This window comes from Acipenser ruthenus, chromosome 20 (assembly GCF_902713425.1).
Source record: "Acipenser ruthenus chromosome 20, fAciRut3.2 maternal haplotype, whole genome shotgun sequence".
In the NCBI taxonomy this organism is placed as follows: Eukaryota; Metazoa; Chordata; class Actinopteri; order Acipenseriformes; family Acipenseridae; genus Acipenser; species Acipenser ruthenus.
Genome location: NC_081208.1, coordinates 31,497,154 through 31,515,396, shown reverse-complemented (window position 1 = coordinate 31,515,396; position 18,243 = coordinate 31,497,154). Strand labels below are relative to the sequence as shown.

The window sequence follows — 18,243 nt, the reverse complement described above, 5'->3', positions numbered from 1 at the left end:
AACCCCTTTTATTAAGGGTTCTTCCTGTAGATACACTACACTTCCATAAAGGTCACTCTTGATCAACACTGCTTTAGTGCAGTGCTTCGGACATACAGAGAAACACAGCATGGAAACTCCAGCACCTAAACTGAGGAATTAGGACATGCTAAGCTAGTGCCAAACACATTACTTTGAAGGGAATGGTGCTTTCAAAGAAGCATAGTGTACAAACAAAGCAAGCACTTTAACAAGTGTACTGTACCACGGTGGTTTCCAACACAAACATGGTGACAGTGCAATATAGGGCCCATTCAACAAAGCTTTTACTTAGGAGCTGCTAAAAGAAAGTTTTGATGTATTCAATAAAATGTTCGATTGGTCCGTTTTTGGAACTTGGAAGCGGTTTTATTTATTTCACTCTGCTCTATTTCTTTATCAGATTTGATTCGATTTGATTAGGTTACGTGCCTGGAAAGTCACTTTCAGGTGCAGCAGTGTTGTGCTTTGTCCATTATGATTATTATTAAACACAATAATTACAATGACATTTTATGACCTGGTTTGAAATATGAAAATGTGTTCATATTTATTTAAAGCCCAGAAAAGATTTTGCTCACCACGGTACAGTGTATCAACCGAAGGAGGTATTGAGAGGAATGGTAGTTCCTGTCGCCAAGTTATCAGCGAAGCACGAGAACTGCCAGACTCTCTACAGCAAGGATAGTTCAGGGTATTGGCGCAGCAAAAGTAAATCAGCCAAAAGCACCATTTCACTTTTATTTTGTAGTTCCCAACACTCTTAGGTGAAATGTAGAATAAAAAAAGTCAATACTTGTCATACAGTAAGATAAATAAGTCACCAAAGTAAGGTAAAAATGTCCATCTCCTTTTACTCCCAACGTATTTTTTTGCAGACCCCAGGCACTTTTATACATGCATATGTAAATTACATTAACTTGTTTTGTCAACATGGAAATATACTAGGGAACACACTTATTGTGACATTATATGAAATTTCTGTTTTAAAATTGAACCTGCAAAAAATATATTTTTGTATATGAATATAGAAAAATATCTGGCATGCGTGGGATTTGAATGAAACTATAACCTTCAGCTTGCAAGCATGTTGTGTTACTGTCAGTGTTTCAAGATTAGTTGAGACAAGCAGTATTTTGAAAGACGAAGTCAGCCAGCTGAGAATTCTCGGGACTGTTATATTTTGGAGATTTTTTCGAGTCATCATGCATCATCATCTTCAGCATCACCATCATCATTGTGATCATCATTCTGAGATTCTGATCTTGAGCTCTGAAAAATGTTGTTTTCCTGTCAGTATTTTCGCTCATTGTTGTTCCTATTGGCGCAAGGAAGTATGGTTCCTCTCGATACTGGTTGACGAGAGTAACGCTATTTGTGGTCCCCACTGGACAAAAAGGAACATACATTTTTCTGAGAATTAGCTGTGCTGAAGGATAGCCTATATATTTGGTAAAATTAAAACATTAATAAATATATTGAAATAAATGAATACATAAATCAATACATAGACATTTCTTTCTTTATCTATCTTGATATTTATTTATTTATTTTTCACTATCATATAAACACTGCCATTTAACACTGTATAAAATGAAAATAAATACTCAACAGTTCTTGTTCAATTGTATATTAGTGAAGATTTGTGTACATACAGGTCATCATGCTTTCGTATATTTTTACTTTCAAATTAAAAAAATATATATTGTAACAACCCAGACCATTGCTTTGCTGCAGGACCTGTAGTCTGTTCAGTTTGTCTCATCTGTCTTTTATATGTTACATGTAAGGGAAACGGGTCACGCCGTTACTTAAGATGGGACGGGGAGTGAGTGAATCAGTGGGGAGAATGTGTGTTGTTGTTTTCGGGGGATGCAGAGCACGGATGTGACTGGTTGATGATGAGCCGGACAGCAGCGGGGAACAACAGCAGGTTATATAATAAGGGGGTGCATGAGCCTGGGTAACTAGTCATACTTTCACTCCAACTACATAACCGCTACGCTACACAGATTCACACCTTAACCCTTTCAACAGACCAGGCTACTATTTACATTTACCCTGTCCAAACGGCAATACATTGCCTCAATATAGGTTGAACAATTTTGCTATTCCCGTAATGTGTGTGTGTGTGTAATAAGTGAAAAAAGAAGTGATATCTGAAACAAAAAACCATTGGAAATGTGAAAAAACGCCAAGTTATCAAAAGTGCCCAGCCATTTAAAGTGGAGATATCAAAAACACAAGCCAAGTTTCAAGAAACCACTGGGGCAACCTTGCTCAGCACAAAGCAAATAGGCACAACTGTAAAAGCGGTGGGAGTCAAGGTTGCCCCAATTGTTTCCACTAACTTGGCTTGTGTTTTTCATGCAAGTTCGATCCGCTTTAATTGTGCCTGAAAAACACAAGCCAAGTCAGTAGAAACAATTCCGCGTATTAAATATGAAATGCAAGAATGAAAGGCAAGCTACAGTACATCACAGGTTGATGCATGCTGTACAAACACTACAAAGAGAATACAACTTGGCTTGTAAATAAGCATATAAACTTGCCATATTAATCCAAACTATTCATTTTGCAAAGCCCTATAGTCACCATCAAGCTAATTATCTTATATTCTGAGCACTGGAGCAAATTTTGTTGTTATCTTCCATTAATTGTTATAAAGCATTGCATGCCACATGAACTCAACGTCACATCCGGGCTGCCAATGTTATAACAATTTAAGAAATACTAAAAGAAACTTCATAAATGGCAAACATTTCAACTAGAAGTAGTTTCTCAAAGTCAAAATGTTTGTCCTTGAATTTATTGCATTTATTTTAGCATTTTTAATTTCAACAGAACCAAAAGAAAACAAGCCCTTTTTCCAAGGCTATGCCAAACATTTTTACAGAATATTCTAACATGCGCGTATGTAAAAGTACTTTGTATTGAAAGGCACTTTGGTTACCAATTACAACTTTCGCAGACATACAGAACTACAACATATACATTGAACTTATTTTGGCAACTATAAATCTGCCACAATGTACTGTTTAGTAATATTGTCTGCATGGCTTTGGTGTGATATACAAAAACCCCAATGAAAGCCTGCTAAAGCACAATGTAAAGCTTGATTCAGTATAGCAATTCAGCAATCCCGCTAAACACAGTTTAAGTCTTTAATGAATGGCATTAACAGTTCAGATTCAAAACTAAGCCTGCACGATCTCAAGCTGCTTTTAAAATGCTCCCTGCTTGATTGACATGCTTAATGCATTTACTGTACTGCGATCAGGATCACTGGAATTACCAGGGTCAATATTTTGCCAGGTTAATTATTTTCACAGCTTCCAAATATAATTTCATGACGCTGGAGTCTGTCATCTATACTAACAGCTCAATAGAAACATGAAGGGTTCTACCCTCAAACTGGGCCACAGTACCACAGATGACTAGATTAGTTTACAGAGGGGCACTTGTGTGCATGCAAGCTTTACTTGTGTTTATTTTGTATTGGCTACTCTCTTAAATAATTGTTGACGTGTGTGCTTGCTTACCTTTCCATCAAACCAAAAACTATTAGGGGGAGATGCAATAATAATAATAATAATAATAATAATAATAATAAAGCACAGTTTTACAACATGTGTCTTACGGAGCTATTCAATCAAACTTAAAGGCAGAGGAGGATGTCCCTGTGTTAGCAAAACCATCTCAAACTCATGCAAACATAAGATAATGCTTAAAACATACTGTACAGTATATCACTGGAATGGACCCTCGGGTACCCATTCGGGTCCAGTATGATGTGAAGGCCACATCAATAACTTTTAAATTCCACCTTTTTCCTCCCTCAGTCCATCTGGTTTCAAATCTACCAGCCATTGTCCTCCCATTTGAACAGTACCTGAATGACAGCTCTTTGTTCATGGAGAAATCCAGCTGTTGATACCATGTTTTCCTAAAAGCCCAGCATGGCACTGTATAGTAGCAGACTTGTATAGCAGCACTTTTAGCAGTACTTTTTTTTTTTTTTTTTTGGTGCAGGTTCATCATACTTCTAAAAAGTTGTAGTATGCCATTGAAAGTTATGCTTGGAAAGCTGCGTTTGCAATGCAATACTCTTTTAAGCAGCTATCTAGCATTCCATCAAGGCTCACATGTATGGAAGTTAACTGTATTGTATGTATCAATGTTGCACTAAATAAAAGACTTGAAATAAAGGACGCTTTGTATATTGTTCTGGTTGCTTATTGAAAATGACACATCACCCCAAGCAAGCATTGACATGGTTCTCTAGAACTGTTGTTTGTAGACGCAAAATAGAATAAAAAACTTGCACGGAAGTTTAAGAAACAGAATATTATTATTATTATTATTATTATTATTATTATTATTATGCTGCACTTTTCACACACCAGTAATTACTGTTCACAAAACAGTGGTCTGCACTGAACGTGCACCTGCTGTAGCAGAGAAGACAATACAGTGTTCACTGCTGACTGACTGCCTGAGTCTAGCCGTGTAAAGGATCCATTCAAACACAAACCAGATCAAATAAAACATTCAAAACAAGGGGTTAATATAATAAGAACAAAAAAAAAGGTAACGGTTTACTCCAACGCACAAATCATTATGCACCGTGTAAATAAATATAAAACAATACATGACTTAATCAATTCAATAATAAATACATTGTTCACCTTATTATAGTTGTAGTACCCTAGGCACTGGGAAAAATCCAGGTTAGGAGGCTCTCCTGGTATAGCGGTCCCAGCAGCAGCTGGATAAAACCGTACATCCATGATTTTCTTTTTTTTTTTTTTTTTTTTTTTGGATACAGTAATGTGAAAATCTGAGTAACTGTGGTTTTCACGAGTGCTTTCTCTCTTTTCTTGTTTCTTCGTTCTTATTATATCCACATTCAAGTGAGTGCTAGGTATGCTGCTCCAGTCGCTGTGTGATCTAAAGCTGTGGAGATAGAGATGCGTTTAGTAAAATCCCCCTTTTTACAGTAGTTTCAGAACTCGGTTATACAGGTAAACTAGGTCGCTCGGTCTCCGGTGATATAAGTAGCTGTTTCTTCAGGGCTGGTGTTGTTGTATTTTAAAGCCCTCAAGTCGTGCCAAGCCGCTGTGTTTGCCCATGCATTTGGGAGCAGCTGCCGTACACAAAGAAGCCACGCGACCGGCACTGATAAAGAAGGCTGCAAAAAAGCAAGCTTCACCCACTGCACACATACACAGCGTGATGTAGGGTGCTGATAAATAAAAAAAATTAAAAAAAGAAAAGAACAAACTCGCCAGGATATGGGGGGAGGATCTGCCACCACTCGCACTCCTTTCTTTTTTTCTCGTCTTTTTTTTCAGTGGTAAAGGATAAAGTTGAGGATTAATAATTACATTAGCAACAACGAGGTTTTGTAAAAGTAACAAGAAAAGAAAAAAAAAATGAAAAAGGAATACAAGGGGGCAAAAAAAGCTGCCCTTGCGAGAGTAGAGTAGAGTTTTTTGTTTTTTTTTGTAAGAAAAAAAAAACGTGGGTGCAGCTAAGCCTTCTGCCCAACGGTCACAGTTTGTAGTTTTTAAGTGTTGAAGCACTCCGGATCTCCTACTGGCACTGCTCCCTGGCAATAACATGGGAAGGACCACAGCCACTCCCAGAGACGCCGTTTACCACTCCCCCAGAGACAGCTGCTGCCACTACACAACCACAGCGCTCCGAGCTCCGGCTACACCTCTCCAGAGCGGAGCGGACCAGCTCCGTTCAATCAACACGCTTTTGTTTAGATTTTTTTTTAGCGGGTGAGCTAGGGTTATCTTCCACCAGCTAGTTCTGTCAGATGAACAGAGACAGATACTCTTTATGAAGAAGAGGATGATATCCTTTAAGAAATATTTTGTTTATTTAAAAACAAACTATAGATTACTTTAGAAAAAACAAAACTTCTGTAGATGTTCTGTACATATACTGTATCTGTACATCACTCCAGTTTCTTCTGACCTCTGTATAGAATTGTACAGGTATCTGTAATTTTCTACAGGTCTGTAAAACTGTGCATTGCTTTACATTTTGATGAATTTCTACAAATATCCGATTTCGATGTGCTTTTTTTTATAAAGGATAATATGACTTCAAATAACTCTCCAATGTTTTTCAATTAATACAAAATGGCTTTATGTATTGAAATAGTTCAATCAAGGTACAAATACACTCTTGAGAGGAACTAGAAGTAGGAAAGATCCTAATGCAACAATCGTAGGACCAAATATCAACATAAAACATAATTAAACTATAACTTGGATAACGTTACCAAGTCGCCAAAGTTAGCCCTTGAAGGGCTGAAAGTGATTCTGATGATTTAAAGACAGTAGATGTACTGTACAGTGTTTTTAACACAAGGCCAGTATTAGCTAAAATAATGTAAAAGACCTGGGCTGCTTCTGACTGACATACATCGCAGTAGTAAAACTGCTCACAGAATAGTTCATTCAGTGTGTGTACCTAAATATATGTTTACATACAGAGCACTGCAAAGCCGTATGTGTTTCTGGCTGATGTGTTTGTAGTTTTGAAAGAACCCTAACTTAGTTTATATTAACGATTTGAAGATTATCATTATTCTTTTGGCTTCAACCAGCTTGCCAGAGGAGCTTCAGTCAATCAATGGCATTCCACTGGCCACCTGTCTCCTCGGTTTCAAGGATGAGGAAATGAGAACGAGTGTCCTTGTTCATTAGACTGCATCACAAAGGCCCCTTGCACAGGGAATGCATTGTAACCTAACCTGCTGGCCAGCAGGCAGAATCACCTACTACCTTCCAACTTGTCACGCAATAGCCTGAGCCAATAGCCAAGCCGGTGTGTCGCAATTGCATACGGATAAGATCTGCAGCAGCCAACGCAGTGTAAACAAACAAGAAGCTATTGATTGAAAAAACGAAAAATGTCACTTAAATGACAGCCTTTTTTATTGAACTATATATATTTAGCAGATCTTTCTTGAAGAGTGTAGGTGATTTAGTAGATGACAAGGGCTAGAATGGCAGAGCTATCTGGGAAGAGCAGGCAGCCCTCTGTCTCTGGGACTCTCCTGTACTGTGGGTGTCCGACCTGAGACCATCAAAACCATTTTATTACCAGCAATGGTTTAGTCCCAACTATAAACATTCAATCTTGAGACTATCAGTAATGCTAACAAGTAAACGAACAAACATTTCAAGGAGAATTGTCTTTGCCTAATTGGTTTTGCATGTGTTACTGTTTTATTTCTCAATAAAATAAGCTTGGGCTATTGTGTCCAGAATTCTTATTATTACCAAAAATATCATTGGGAAGGCTGTAGAAAAGCATCTGTATTTTCTGTGGAATATTTCAAACTATTGTTCTTCTTCTTTCTCTTCAAAACTAAACATATGGTATGTTCAATGGAAGGATCCCGATGTCTAGTTGTAATGCTGACAATACTTTCCGGTTAATTGGCACAGACCTTACAGTAAACCAGATGGTGCTTTAAATTAGAGTCCTTCTTTTAAAAGATGATGTATCTCATTTATTTTTTATGTATTTTTAGCTTTGGTAACGACTGGCTCTGATTTCAGCATTTTAAAACCTAGAAGGCTAATTGTTGTTTGGCTTTCAATGTGCTGTAACAAGACTAAAATGATTTATTTTCATTTCCTTGTGAGATTTTGTGTCTACCACGTAGAACTGATTATGCTTCAGCCCAGTCAATCTGCATATTCATTGTTTAGTAACTGGAAAACAAATTATCTTGTGCTGGCCCCAGTTCAGATCTAATTAAATGAGTGCAAAGTAATTATACTAAGGTACAATGCTGGAGTAATGAAAGCAAAATCACTCATTAACCTAATAATCTTTATTTATGTTCCCCTCAATAAGTATGTCATTTCTTTATCACCACATCCCGCACTGAGGTCTCATCCCTTCTTAAGCAGAATGTCCTTTAATAGCTGATGTTAGTCGTCTTGATAGCTAGATTCTCATTATGTCAGATGATGTTGGATAAATGGCTCAACGCAAACTATACAGAAGTCTTCTTAGTCATCTCCAGTCATGTCATCTTGCAGCTGAAGCTTTGCATTGGACTTGTATGGCATGGGTCAATTCCAACAAAGTGCTCGGAGTAATCCGTGTACAGTGAGCATTGATGGTCAGTGTGAACCCCGAAGCTCTTCGCTCCTACTTTCCATATTGGATCCAAATGTGAATTGTAAGCTTTTACAGGAAACGCTCAAAACAAAAGGCTCCATCTTGAGGGACTCCTCTGAACTAAATACATATGGGTTGGGTTCATTGAACAGCTGATAGAGACAGCTCGTCCCATTAGCTCTCCTGTCTGTTCATGGGATTCCTATGTTTCATCATATAAAAAATGTTCTCTGTCATAATGATCGTGTAGCACCAGTATTTCCAGGGTTAAAGAGCCAATCCTCTACAATGTATATATTGAAAGGCATTAGTGTGAACACTCTCAATGTCTTTATGTACATGCGTATGGATGTGACAGTAAGCAATTCATTTGGCTGCTCTGTCTAGTGATATGTCAATAAACCTGGTAGTTTGCTGTCTAATTGACATATTGCTAGATAAAGCAGCAAAAAAAGAATAATCTAAATTATGACTGGATTTGTGTAAATATAGCTATTTCTGAAGGAAAACCTGTAAACACGTGCTGCAGTGATACAGCAGCAGCTAGTCTGCCCTGTAATTACTGTCTTCAGAAGAGTAACAATAGGCATGGTTTAAGTCGTCTGAAATCACGACTGACAGAAAAAGATATGCGGTTTAAGCCTTCAGGAAACAAAAGATGCTGTTTTGAGATAAGACGGTATTGTATCCTCCAACCATTATTACATTGATGTGTCATACCAAGTACTAGAGCTACAGGGGGAAACAAACAGCATTTCTAACATCTAAACAATGGATTTGTTTGACAGGTAGAAATGTTGTTCAGGGTTACAGCTAATGAAATAATTCCATCAATCTTATCTGTCCATTCGCTATGTAGGTCTTAGATTTTACAGCAGTGTATAAACACTGGAGGTCACAGTTATGAGCTCACCTGCCTTGAAACAAAATGACAGGGTTGGAACATGGGTTGCCCCTTTCATCCCACTCAGACCCATCACTTAACTAAATATCTTGGTTTTAATGATCCAGCCATCTCAAATATGCAGCAATGCCCCCAAAAGTCATGATTTTGTTAGGAATGTAGAGCCAATAGTGGTGATGCTTTTATCTCAGTATTTGCCATGGCCAGTGTACATGGTTTACTACACTTTAACATGTTTTCACAATCCTTACAGGCAAGTTTTTCAGACCTGCCACTCTTTAAATAAAGTGAAAAGACTTTCCATTGTTACTGTAAATACCTTTTAGAACCCAATGACTCATTATTCAGACTAGGTGCTGCACAAAGGGGGCATTGACCTTTATCACCCATCAGCGGAAGAAAGGAAGCGAGACATATTGTTTTCTTTGTGGAGGTATTTGCTCTGGGCTCATTGGGGGCAGTAAGGATTTCCAAGTCCACTTGGTGATCAAGCTTCTACAGTAGGAACATCCCTGACAAGATACAGCCAGGAGCAATCTACTGCAGAGTAAGAGCCAGTGAAAGCACACAAAGAGACTGAACAAGACACCAGTGTGAATGCAGAGTCGTTTAGCATCTTCTGATCCACAGCTAGTTATTTTGAATGCTGCGATGTAGAGAGAAACTGTCTAGCATGTGTGCACATCTTTCTCTATATAATAATACTGCCATTGTGCAATTATTCCAAATCCGGCAGGGAAACGCAAATTACTCAAGTCCTTGACAGTAAATTATATTTTTAGAATCTAGGAACCAAAGTAAGGCATACACGGCAGGCACTTGTATTGAAAGTTCATTATCTCTGACCCAGGCAAATAATCTGGTCAAGATGGCAGTGTGAGAGGAATAAGAAGAGCATGGCCTTATATGATTCTTCTTATTATACTGCTGCCATAGCCAAAGCACTTCTATAGCGCTCAATAGCATGTGCTATAATTCTGATTTAATCCAGACGTGTATTAAAGATCACAAGCCCATCATTGCCGTTTACTGCCATTGTACGTTGTGTTCGGAAATCATCTTGCTGGTCAGTCCCCTGAACTCAAGCGATCAGGCTGTAGAAGTTTGGGGGGGCTTCTCCTCCCATTGCTATACCATATTGAATTAAAATATAAGGAAAGATTGTTACGATGAGTAAGGATCTTTTCACATGAACGTCTTTCCACATGAACAGAATAGGGTTAGGGGTGTCTGCTTCCTTTGCACTTTAACTTCCTTTGCACTTGGCTTGGCACTCCCCCAAAATAAAACAGAAACATGTTACCAGTACGGCAATCCATTTTTTGTGTGGTGGATATGATTTTGTTCACTTGATTTTAATGTTTTTTTGTTTTTTTTTGGTAGGAAAATGTAATATTCAAGATAGATTAGTCTTGGTTTAGTTTATAGGAAATTACTTTCTCTCCTTAAACAAAGACAAAAGCCTTTTTTTAATAGAGCTTGTTTAATCAGAAGTGTACTGGCCCTCTAGAACAAAATGATGACAAATCACCCATTTACTCTGAGAAATTCACCGAATACTGAGTGATATTATTCTCAATTAAAACCTGTCTTCTGCAGCATTAGTAATTTTAGTATACATCATTCATGCTAATTAGGTATTGCTCTCATTGCCTGTTAAAAAGATATATTTTCATATCTTATTAAAATAATACAGATTAGCTGACTGTTGTTGTTTGTGTTATGTTTTAATGCATTTATGTTTGTTGGATCCCTTTTAATATGCAGTCCGTTTTCTTATTTTGATATGGCACATGCTTGTGTTCTGAAAGAGAATACCATGCCGTTAAGAATTATTGATTTACTGTTCCCGGAATTTTTTTTTTTTTACAAAACTAGGATATGAAAACTGAAAACACTTTGTCCTGTCTTTCTCTCTCTCTCTCTCTCTCTCTCTCTCTCTCTCTCTCTCTCTCTCTCTCTCTTCCTCTTTGTCTTTCTCTCTCCTTTCCTCACTTTTTCTCTCTCTCCCGCTCTCTCCCTACTCTCTCCCTCTCTCAACCCTGCAGCCCCTGATAGAATGAAATGCCACCAGGGCTGTAAAATATGATGGAACCTAATATTGCTCTGAATGTAAATCTGTCATTTGCTGATATAAATGGGACTTGTTTAAAGGGGCCTCATCCTTATTAACATAAATTAGAGCTGCAGTGCAAGCCATTAAAATGGCACGTTGTTGTGGTTTGAATTACAGATCTTAATTAATTGCTCTTTTACTCTTACATTTAAATCATTTGTCGTTACATCAGTGGCATGAGGTACCATGCCTTCAGTTTAACGTCATGCCAAAATGAAGCCGTCAGATACGGCAGTTTTGTGGTTTTGCTTTTCTCCCCAAACTTTTTGTTGTTCTCCAAAAGTTTTGTGTGTTTCTGCCGGTGTTTGTGTGCAAGGTCAGTCTTGTTGAAGGAGGGGTCACAGTCAAATCCATGGGAATTAACTGACACATGAAGGCTCTGGAAGACTTCTAGATCTGTCACTTAAAAACCCAGGCTCCTGGACCTAAGCCATCGAAGCTGCCCAGACAAATTTTATTAACCTGTCATTTATTAACCTTTTTTTCACCCTGCACCCTATTTACAATACTTTTCTATGATTGTAAGCTGAAAAACCTTTCTAGAGCTTAAAAACTACAAAAGAGTTATAATGCGTTACATACTGTACATGTAAAATGCACGGTACCACTAGTTTATTAGTGGTAATTTACACTATAAATAACTATAAACATTATTAAATATGTTATGAACACTTCAAGATTATTGCTAAATATACGTGACTTGAGTGTATTGTCTTGAAAATATGAAGTCTGTGGAGGAGAGTAGGTGAATCAATCTGCCTTTGGAGTGCAGAAGGAAACAGTGTTTCATAATGGAAGAAATGCAATGTGACATGTTGAGAATGAATTGTTCGGTCAAGCTGAAATGTTTCTTGTTCCAATAGTCTGGGACAGTCAGTAACTAGTGTGCTCTGTGGATGGGTAAATAGTGCACAGAACATGCTCACATTCAAGAAGACAACGTTCTTCTTCCAATAATTGAAAAACTGTAAAACTATTATTATTAAAACCTCTTCTTTTTCACGTATGGGCTCAAATGATGTGGAGTTTCTGCCACAATGCTGTGAATGTGAAAATGCCTGACCTGTAAAATAATGGGAACTGCTTCCATTTCAAATCACTGCTCTGCAGCTTCATCCCATGCACCTTGCAGTACATTATACATTCACTGCCTGTGCCCTAATTGTATGCAGATGCTGCCTGGTACTGTATTAAATCTCTATTACAATACCTTTATACATAGAGGGGTCTGATCTAAAGAGAACACCTGCCACAGCACCATCAATAGAGTGGAGGGCTACCATGGGCTGTCAGGAAGGTACTGATTTGACGGGAGGGATGTTGAAATTGTTCTGTATTACTTGACCACTTCTCGGTGATTACGGTACAGCCTCCAATTCCTTCAGCAAAGTCACACTCACACCTGTATTCTGCCTCATAGACACTATTGGCATGTATGGCGTTGATATGGCTTCCTGTATTTCTTAATGTACAAGGAATTATCCACAATCATTTGTATTATTGTTTAAAGGTTATAAACATATTATACAGTGGGTTTGCAGGCAATGCATATTCGGAACACAAGCAATTTCATTCTAGACAAAGTAGATCCATCCGGAGCTCAATATTCCCTTAAAATATGAGGTGCCATTTTAATGCAAATGTCAGTCCTGATGCATTATTCAGGCTCCGTGGCTTGAGTTAGTGCTTTAGTAAACTCAATGAAATACAGTCACCTTTTCTAGTTTGCTTACATGAAAGTCCCTATTTTAACTATTTCTCTGGGGAGCTGTTTTAATTATCTAAGCAGTGGCATCAGTGACATAGCTTCACACCTCTAACTTGTTCTTTATTATTATTATTTGTTTATTTAGCAGACGCCTTTATCCAAGGCGACTTACAGAGACTAGAGTGTGTGAACTATGCATCAGCTGCAGAGTCACTTACAATTACATCTCACCCGAAAGACACAAGGAGGTTAAGTGACTTGCTCAGGGTCACACAGTGAGTCAGTGTCTGAGGTGGGATTTGAACCGGGGACCTCCTGGTTACAAGCCCTTTAACCACTGGACCACACAGCCTCTTTATACTGTAGTGTTCACTGTGTTCTTATACTGTAGTGTTCAGTGATGGGGTGGAGGCCCCTGTGGGTGGTGGTATTTAGATTATTAAAATAGACCTCTGCATCTTATGTTATATTATTTTATAGAAGCATCCTGTACATAAAAATATTGGCTAACACGTTACATTACGTGTCTCTAATTACTGTGTGTTTACATAGTCGTTTTATTAGTAAATACATGTGGACTTACAGATAATTACAATGTCACAAAATGTTGTATTGCATCATTTATACATTCAGTTTTGCAATTATACTTACATGTTATATTATTTTTGGCAGAACTAGGGTATCCTGTACACTTTTTTTCATATAGGTAATAAAAGTCTGCATAAGAAATACAATTTCTTCTAAAATGTGTCCTGCACATCATCACATGGAATCAATGACCTATCCTGAAAGCTGCACTATGGTAATGTTGAATAGAGTAGAACGTGAATTTAGACATCGTCCACGCAGGATCTCAAAGCGCTCTCTCTCTCAAACACAGCAGGACTGTGCAGTACAGCTGTAACTGCGGGTGGAACGTTGCTGCGCACCCTCTAATGTAGATCACTCAAACACTGCAGGACTGTGATGTGCAGCTGTAACTGCGGGTGGAACGTTGCTGCGCACCCTCTACCGCAGATCACTCAAACACTGCAGGACTGTGATGTGCAGCTGTAACTGCGGGTGGAACGTGGCTGCGCACCCTCTACCGCAGATCAAGGTTTCATTGTAGATACTTTGGTGATTCTGAGAATTCTCCAGGTTACGGTGCATTGGGGGGTCTTCAGGGCCAGGTCTCTCAGAAGCACAGCGCAGTTCCTGAAATAACAGAAGTCGCTGGAAGGAGTTCATATTGTAATTACTTAACAGGTTGCTGCATAATCTGTGTCTGGCCATTGCTGGCTTTGATTAATGTCGTTTCCCACAATGTTCTGTCTGTTTCTCTTTAAGATCGTGCTGCAGTTGAATAAAGACTCACAGCAGCTATTAATCGTTGATAAACAGTGTTGGTGCACCTGGTGTTCTTACATAATGAAGGGGCCTTGTTCATCTCTCACTGACACCTCCAGAAGCTTAGCGGGTTCATTATTCCACACTCCACACGAGAAATATTAAATGCACCTTAAAATCCATTATTTTATTTATATATTGCAATGTTTTACTTATACAAATACTGTAAGTCACCCAAACCCTAACCTCAAAAACACTCAGTCATAGATTTTTAAGGTTCATTAAAACTATTGCTTTCCTCAGCCTCGTGAGTAAATTTGCTGTGTATTATATTGAGAGAGGTTTTGAGCGCTATTAAAGTAGCCTACTTATTCCTTGTCATGATAATTAAGACATGAATACCTGAGAGTTGATTCTGCCCGCCATAAAGTCCAATATATGAATGTTTATTCATGCTAAATAATTTTGTAAAACCTCATCGATAAAGCAATTGCTTTCACAGTTGACACAGTAGCTTCCCAGTAGTGCTGGGCTGCAGCAAAAGGTCCTCTCTATTCATCTATAACCTCTTGCATGAGGAAGCTCGAGAGAGGAACAAAATATGAATGGAAATGGATCCGTTTTACTGCTGTTCTCAGACACTATATCAGACTTTGTCCGTTGGTCAGCCACTGATTAGATCAAAATTTAAGTTTAAAAATACTTTTGTATGAAACAAGCATGGATATATTGGAGGTCATGCAGGGTGGAAGCGATTTCAGGGAATCATTTCTGAGATAGTTTTAAGAGTGTAATTAACAAGTCCGGTTTGGAGTAAATGGCTTGTTAAACAGGCAGTTAGATTGTACAGCCCGGTGTTGGATATTATTTCCATTACAACAGTCATAACCCCCAGATATATGGCCTGTTAGCTGTTTTGAGTGACTCGTGTGGTTGTTTATATGGAGTACTAAAGGAATACACTTATGGTGGTATAATGTATACTGCTGCATTGCAAAGCAGTGTAAATTAATAACACAATTAGGCAAGTGAAGGTTAAGTGCGTCTAGAGCAGGTCATCACAATCCTGTTATATATGTTATATATGGGCATTTGTTTTGGTGGTGCTGCTAATGGTGCATTTAAAGCATTCCTGGACCTGTTTGCTGTATTATACTGTTGCAATGGCATTGCCATTAGTCAAATTCCTATTGCACAAAATGCATGCATAAATTCTATGCGTTTGTTCCTATGGCAACGATTCATCATGTCATTCATGTGTCAATCTGCATCAGCGGAGATGAGGTCCATTGTTTTCACACTGACACATTTCTCTGTGTCAGCAGGGCTCTCTATAATATTTAACACAGTTCCCTTTCTTACAGAAATGGAGGACAGCCAGTCGGGTATTTTTGTGCACATTCTGCTAGTTCTGAGTGCTAATCGCACAACAAAAAAGGCCTTTCTTCAAAAGGATTTAAACCGAATTCAGATGCGTATCGTTCAGGATTATTTATTCTTAATCACTGCAGAATATTCAGGTTTTTTTTTTTTTAAAGAGAAGAGTGAATATTAGATATGCCTGTCAGCATGTGTTTTAACCACACAATCGACAAAACATCTGACCTGAGAAATATGTACTGACATAAGAATGCCTTCAGGGAGTGGGTTTGCATCTTTATTGGGTGTTGTATTCGTCTGCAACTATGTTATTTATAAATCACAATTAAAATCTGCTTTGTATTAAGCACATTTAAAATTATGATTCAGTATGTTATGTATTAATCACATTTTAAATTAACATTTAAATTAAACAGATTTATGCTGTACTATGAATATTATTATTATTATTATTATTTATTTCTTAGCAGACGCCCTTATCCAGGGCGACTTACAATTGTTACAAGATATCACATTATACATTATTTCACACTATACAGATATCACATTATTTTACATACAATTACCCATTTTTACAGTTGGGTTTTTACTGGAGCAATCTAGGTAAAGTACCTTGCTCAAGGGTACAACAGCAGTGTCCCCCACTGGGGATTGAACCCACAACCCTCCGGTCAAGAGTCCAGAGCACAAACCACTACTCCACACTGCGTATGGTGTGCGTATTATAAATGTAAGGTTATACATAGATTTTAAAAGTAGCTGCAGTTTAACTTTCTTTGAATGGAGCAGGCTGTGTTTTCATCTCACTGTCCAGACAGACAGCCAGACAGCCAGGCAGGCAGACAGACAGGCAGGCAGGCAGACAGGCAGACAGACAGACAGGCAGGTAGACAGGCAGGCAGGCAGGCAGACAGGCAGACAGGAGCTCTGGTAGGAGCCTCCCTGACAGATGACAGATAAATGTGCATGTTTTGAATATGCTATTCTGCTTGGAGCTACTTTACTTTTAAAGTAATAAAAATAATAAAATTTTATTTGGCTTAGAAATAAGAGTATTAAAACTTTAGGGCGCTTTCCAATTTCATTTGCAATTGCCACACTGAATTTCTGTTTCTTCTGTATTTATTCAATTTTCTTGCTGGAAAAAAAAGAAAACTATTTTCTTTGTGAAATGAGAGAAGCCTACATCTGAAACTGCCTCATTTTAAAGTGTGATAGCTCCATGCTGAAATAAAAAAAATAAAAAACACATTTGGCAATTTCTAGAGCAGCAACAGCAGGACATTTATTCTGTCAGAAGAATGACCTTCACGCACAATAATCTCCTGACATTACAGCAAAATTGTCCAGTTGTTATTTGTAAAATCTTTAAAATGAAATTCTAATAAATGGCATCACCATGGAAAGAGATTTAAATAGATTCAAGGATGGACAACAACATGCTATTAACTCAGCACAGTGAACGCAAAAGGAAATAAATGAGAAACTTATTTTGTGTATTAACAATTGAGCGCAGCGGTACAGTTATATACAGGCTTGTATCCATGGAAATGGAAAGTAATTGATCTAGCTCTACATTGCAAGTGAGTTTTATAAACCTGTCTGAATACATGGAAAAACATTCCATCAAAAATGTATATTCAATATCTGTTGTACAACTTACACCATTGCATATTTCCAGTCATTTCAGAAATTTGAAAAGCCCTTTTCCTCTAACGATTGGGCTCCATCTCTACTAGTGTCCCAATTGTTTCTTTACGCATGAAGTGCACTGTGACTGACAATGATGTAGTTGTTCTCTGCTTTTAAATGTGTATTTGATTTGCATTAATGTGTTTTCTTAACGGTACTTTCTTTGCCCCACAGGGTCCACTTTTTGAAGACTTTAATTTATCTTGAAAGACAAAGATGATGATGATGATTATTATTATTATTATTATTATTATTATTATTATTATTATTATTATTGGTAAATGCATGTGTTCTTACAGATAATCACAATGGTATTATACATAGTTACAATGCACTTAATCCTTAAATCTTTTAGCACAATATATGTAAATACACGACTATCAAAAAAGGGTCAGGGTTAGGGTTAGTGTGATATCATGCAAAAAGATTTGCACATTAAGTACATTGTAACTATGCATAATAATATTGTAATTATGTGTAAGTACACATGTATTTATATAATAAGTAACAACTATGTAAACACACAGTAATTACAGACACCATGTAAAGTGTAAAGTGTTACCTTTATTATTACTTTATACATCTGCTAAATAATGATCACAGTAATGACAGATAAGAATAATTAACTGTGGAGCCAACACTTGCTCTCCTCAAACTAACATTTTAGTGGCACAAAAGAAAGTGTATTCTGTGTTCAGGACAGCGTGGGGATAATACTGTACTAACTTTCATAGGGAGTTTGTGATTATTTTGTATTTACGTGCCATTTAGCAACTGTGAAGAAACTGCGTCGAGGGAGTCTCCTCGCTCAGTTAACGTAATGTCGTCTTGCATTTAAAATATGATTCCACAGTGTTGTTTTCTTATCTGCGCTTCCATATGAACTTGTTCCAAAGAACAACATAGCATTCCACATAGTCCCCTCAAACGAAGCAACAA

The 18,243-nt window shown here is 37.7% G+C and overlaps 1 protein-coding gene across 2 annotated transcripts in view; it reads right to left on the bottom strand.

Moving 5' to 3' along the window:
* The window catches only part of LOC117425482 (TOX high mobility group box family member 3-like), a 38,937-nt gene extending 33,197 nt beyond the window's left edge, over positions 1-5,740 (bottom strand). For both annotated transcript variants that reach the window (XM_034042442.3, XM_058993955.1), the window contains exon 1: positions 4,707-5,740. In XM_034042442.3, coding sequence (XP_033898333.3) covers positions 4,707-4,808 — 102 coding nt within the window. In that variant the 5' untranslated portion in view covers positions 4,809-5,740. The remainder of the gene's footprint in view (positions 1-4,706) is intronic.
* Between the last annotated feature and the right edge of the window lie 12,503 nt (positions 5,741-18,243).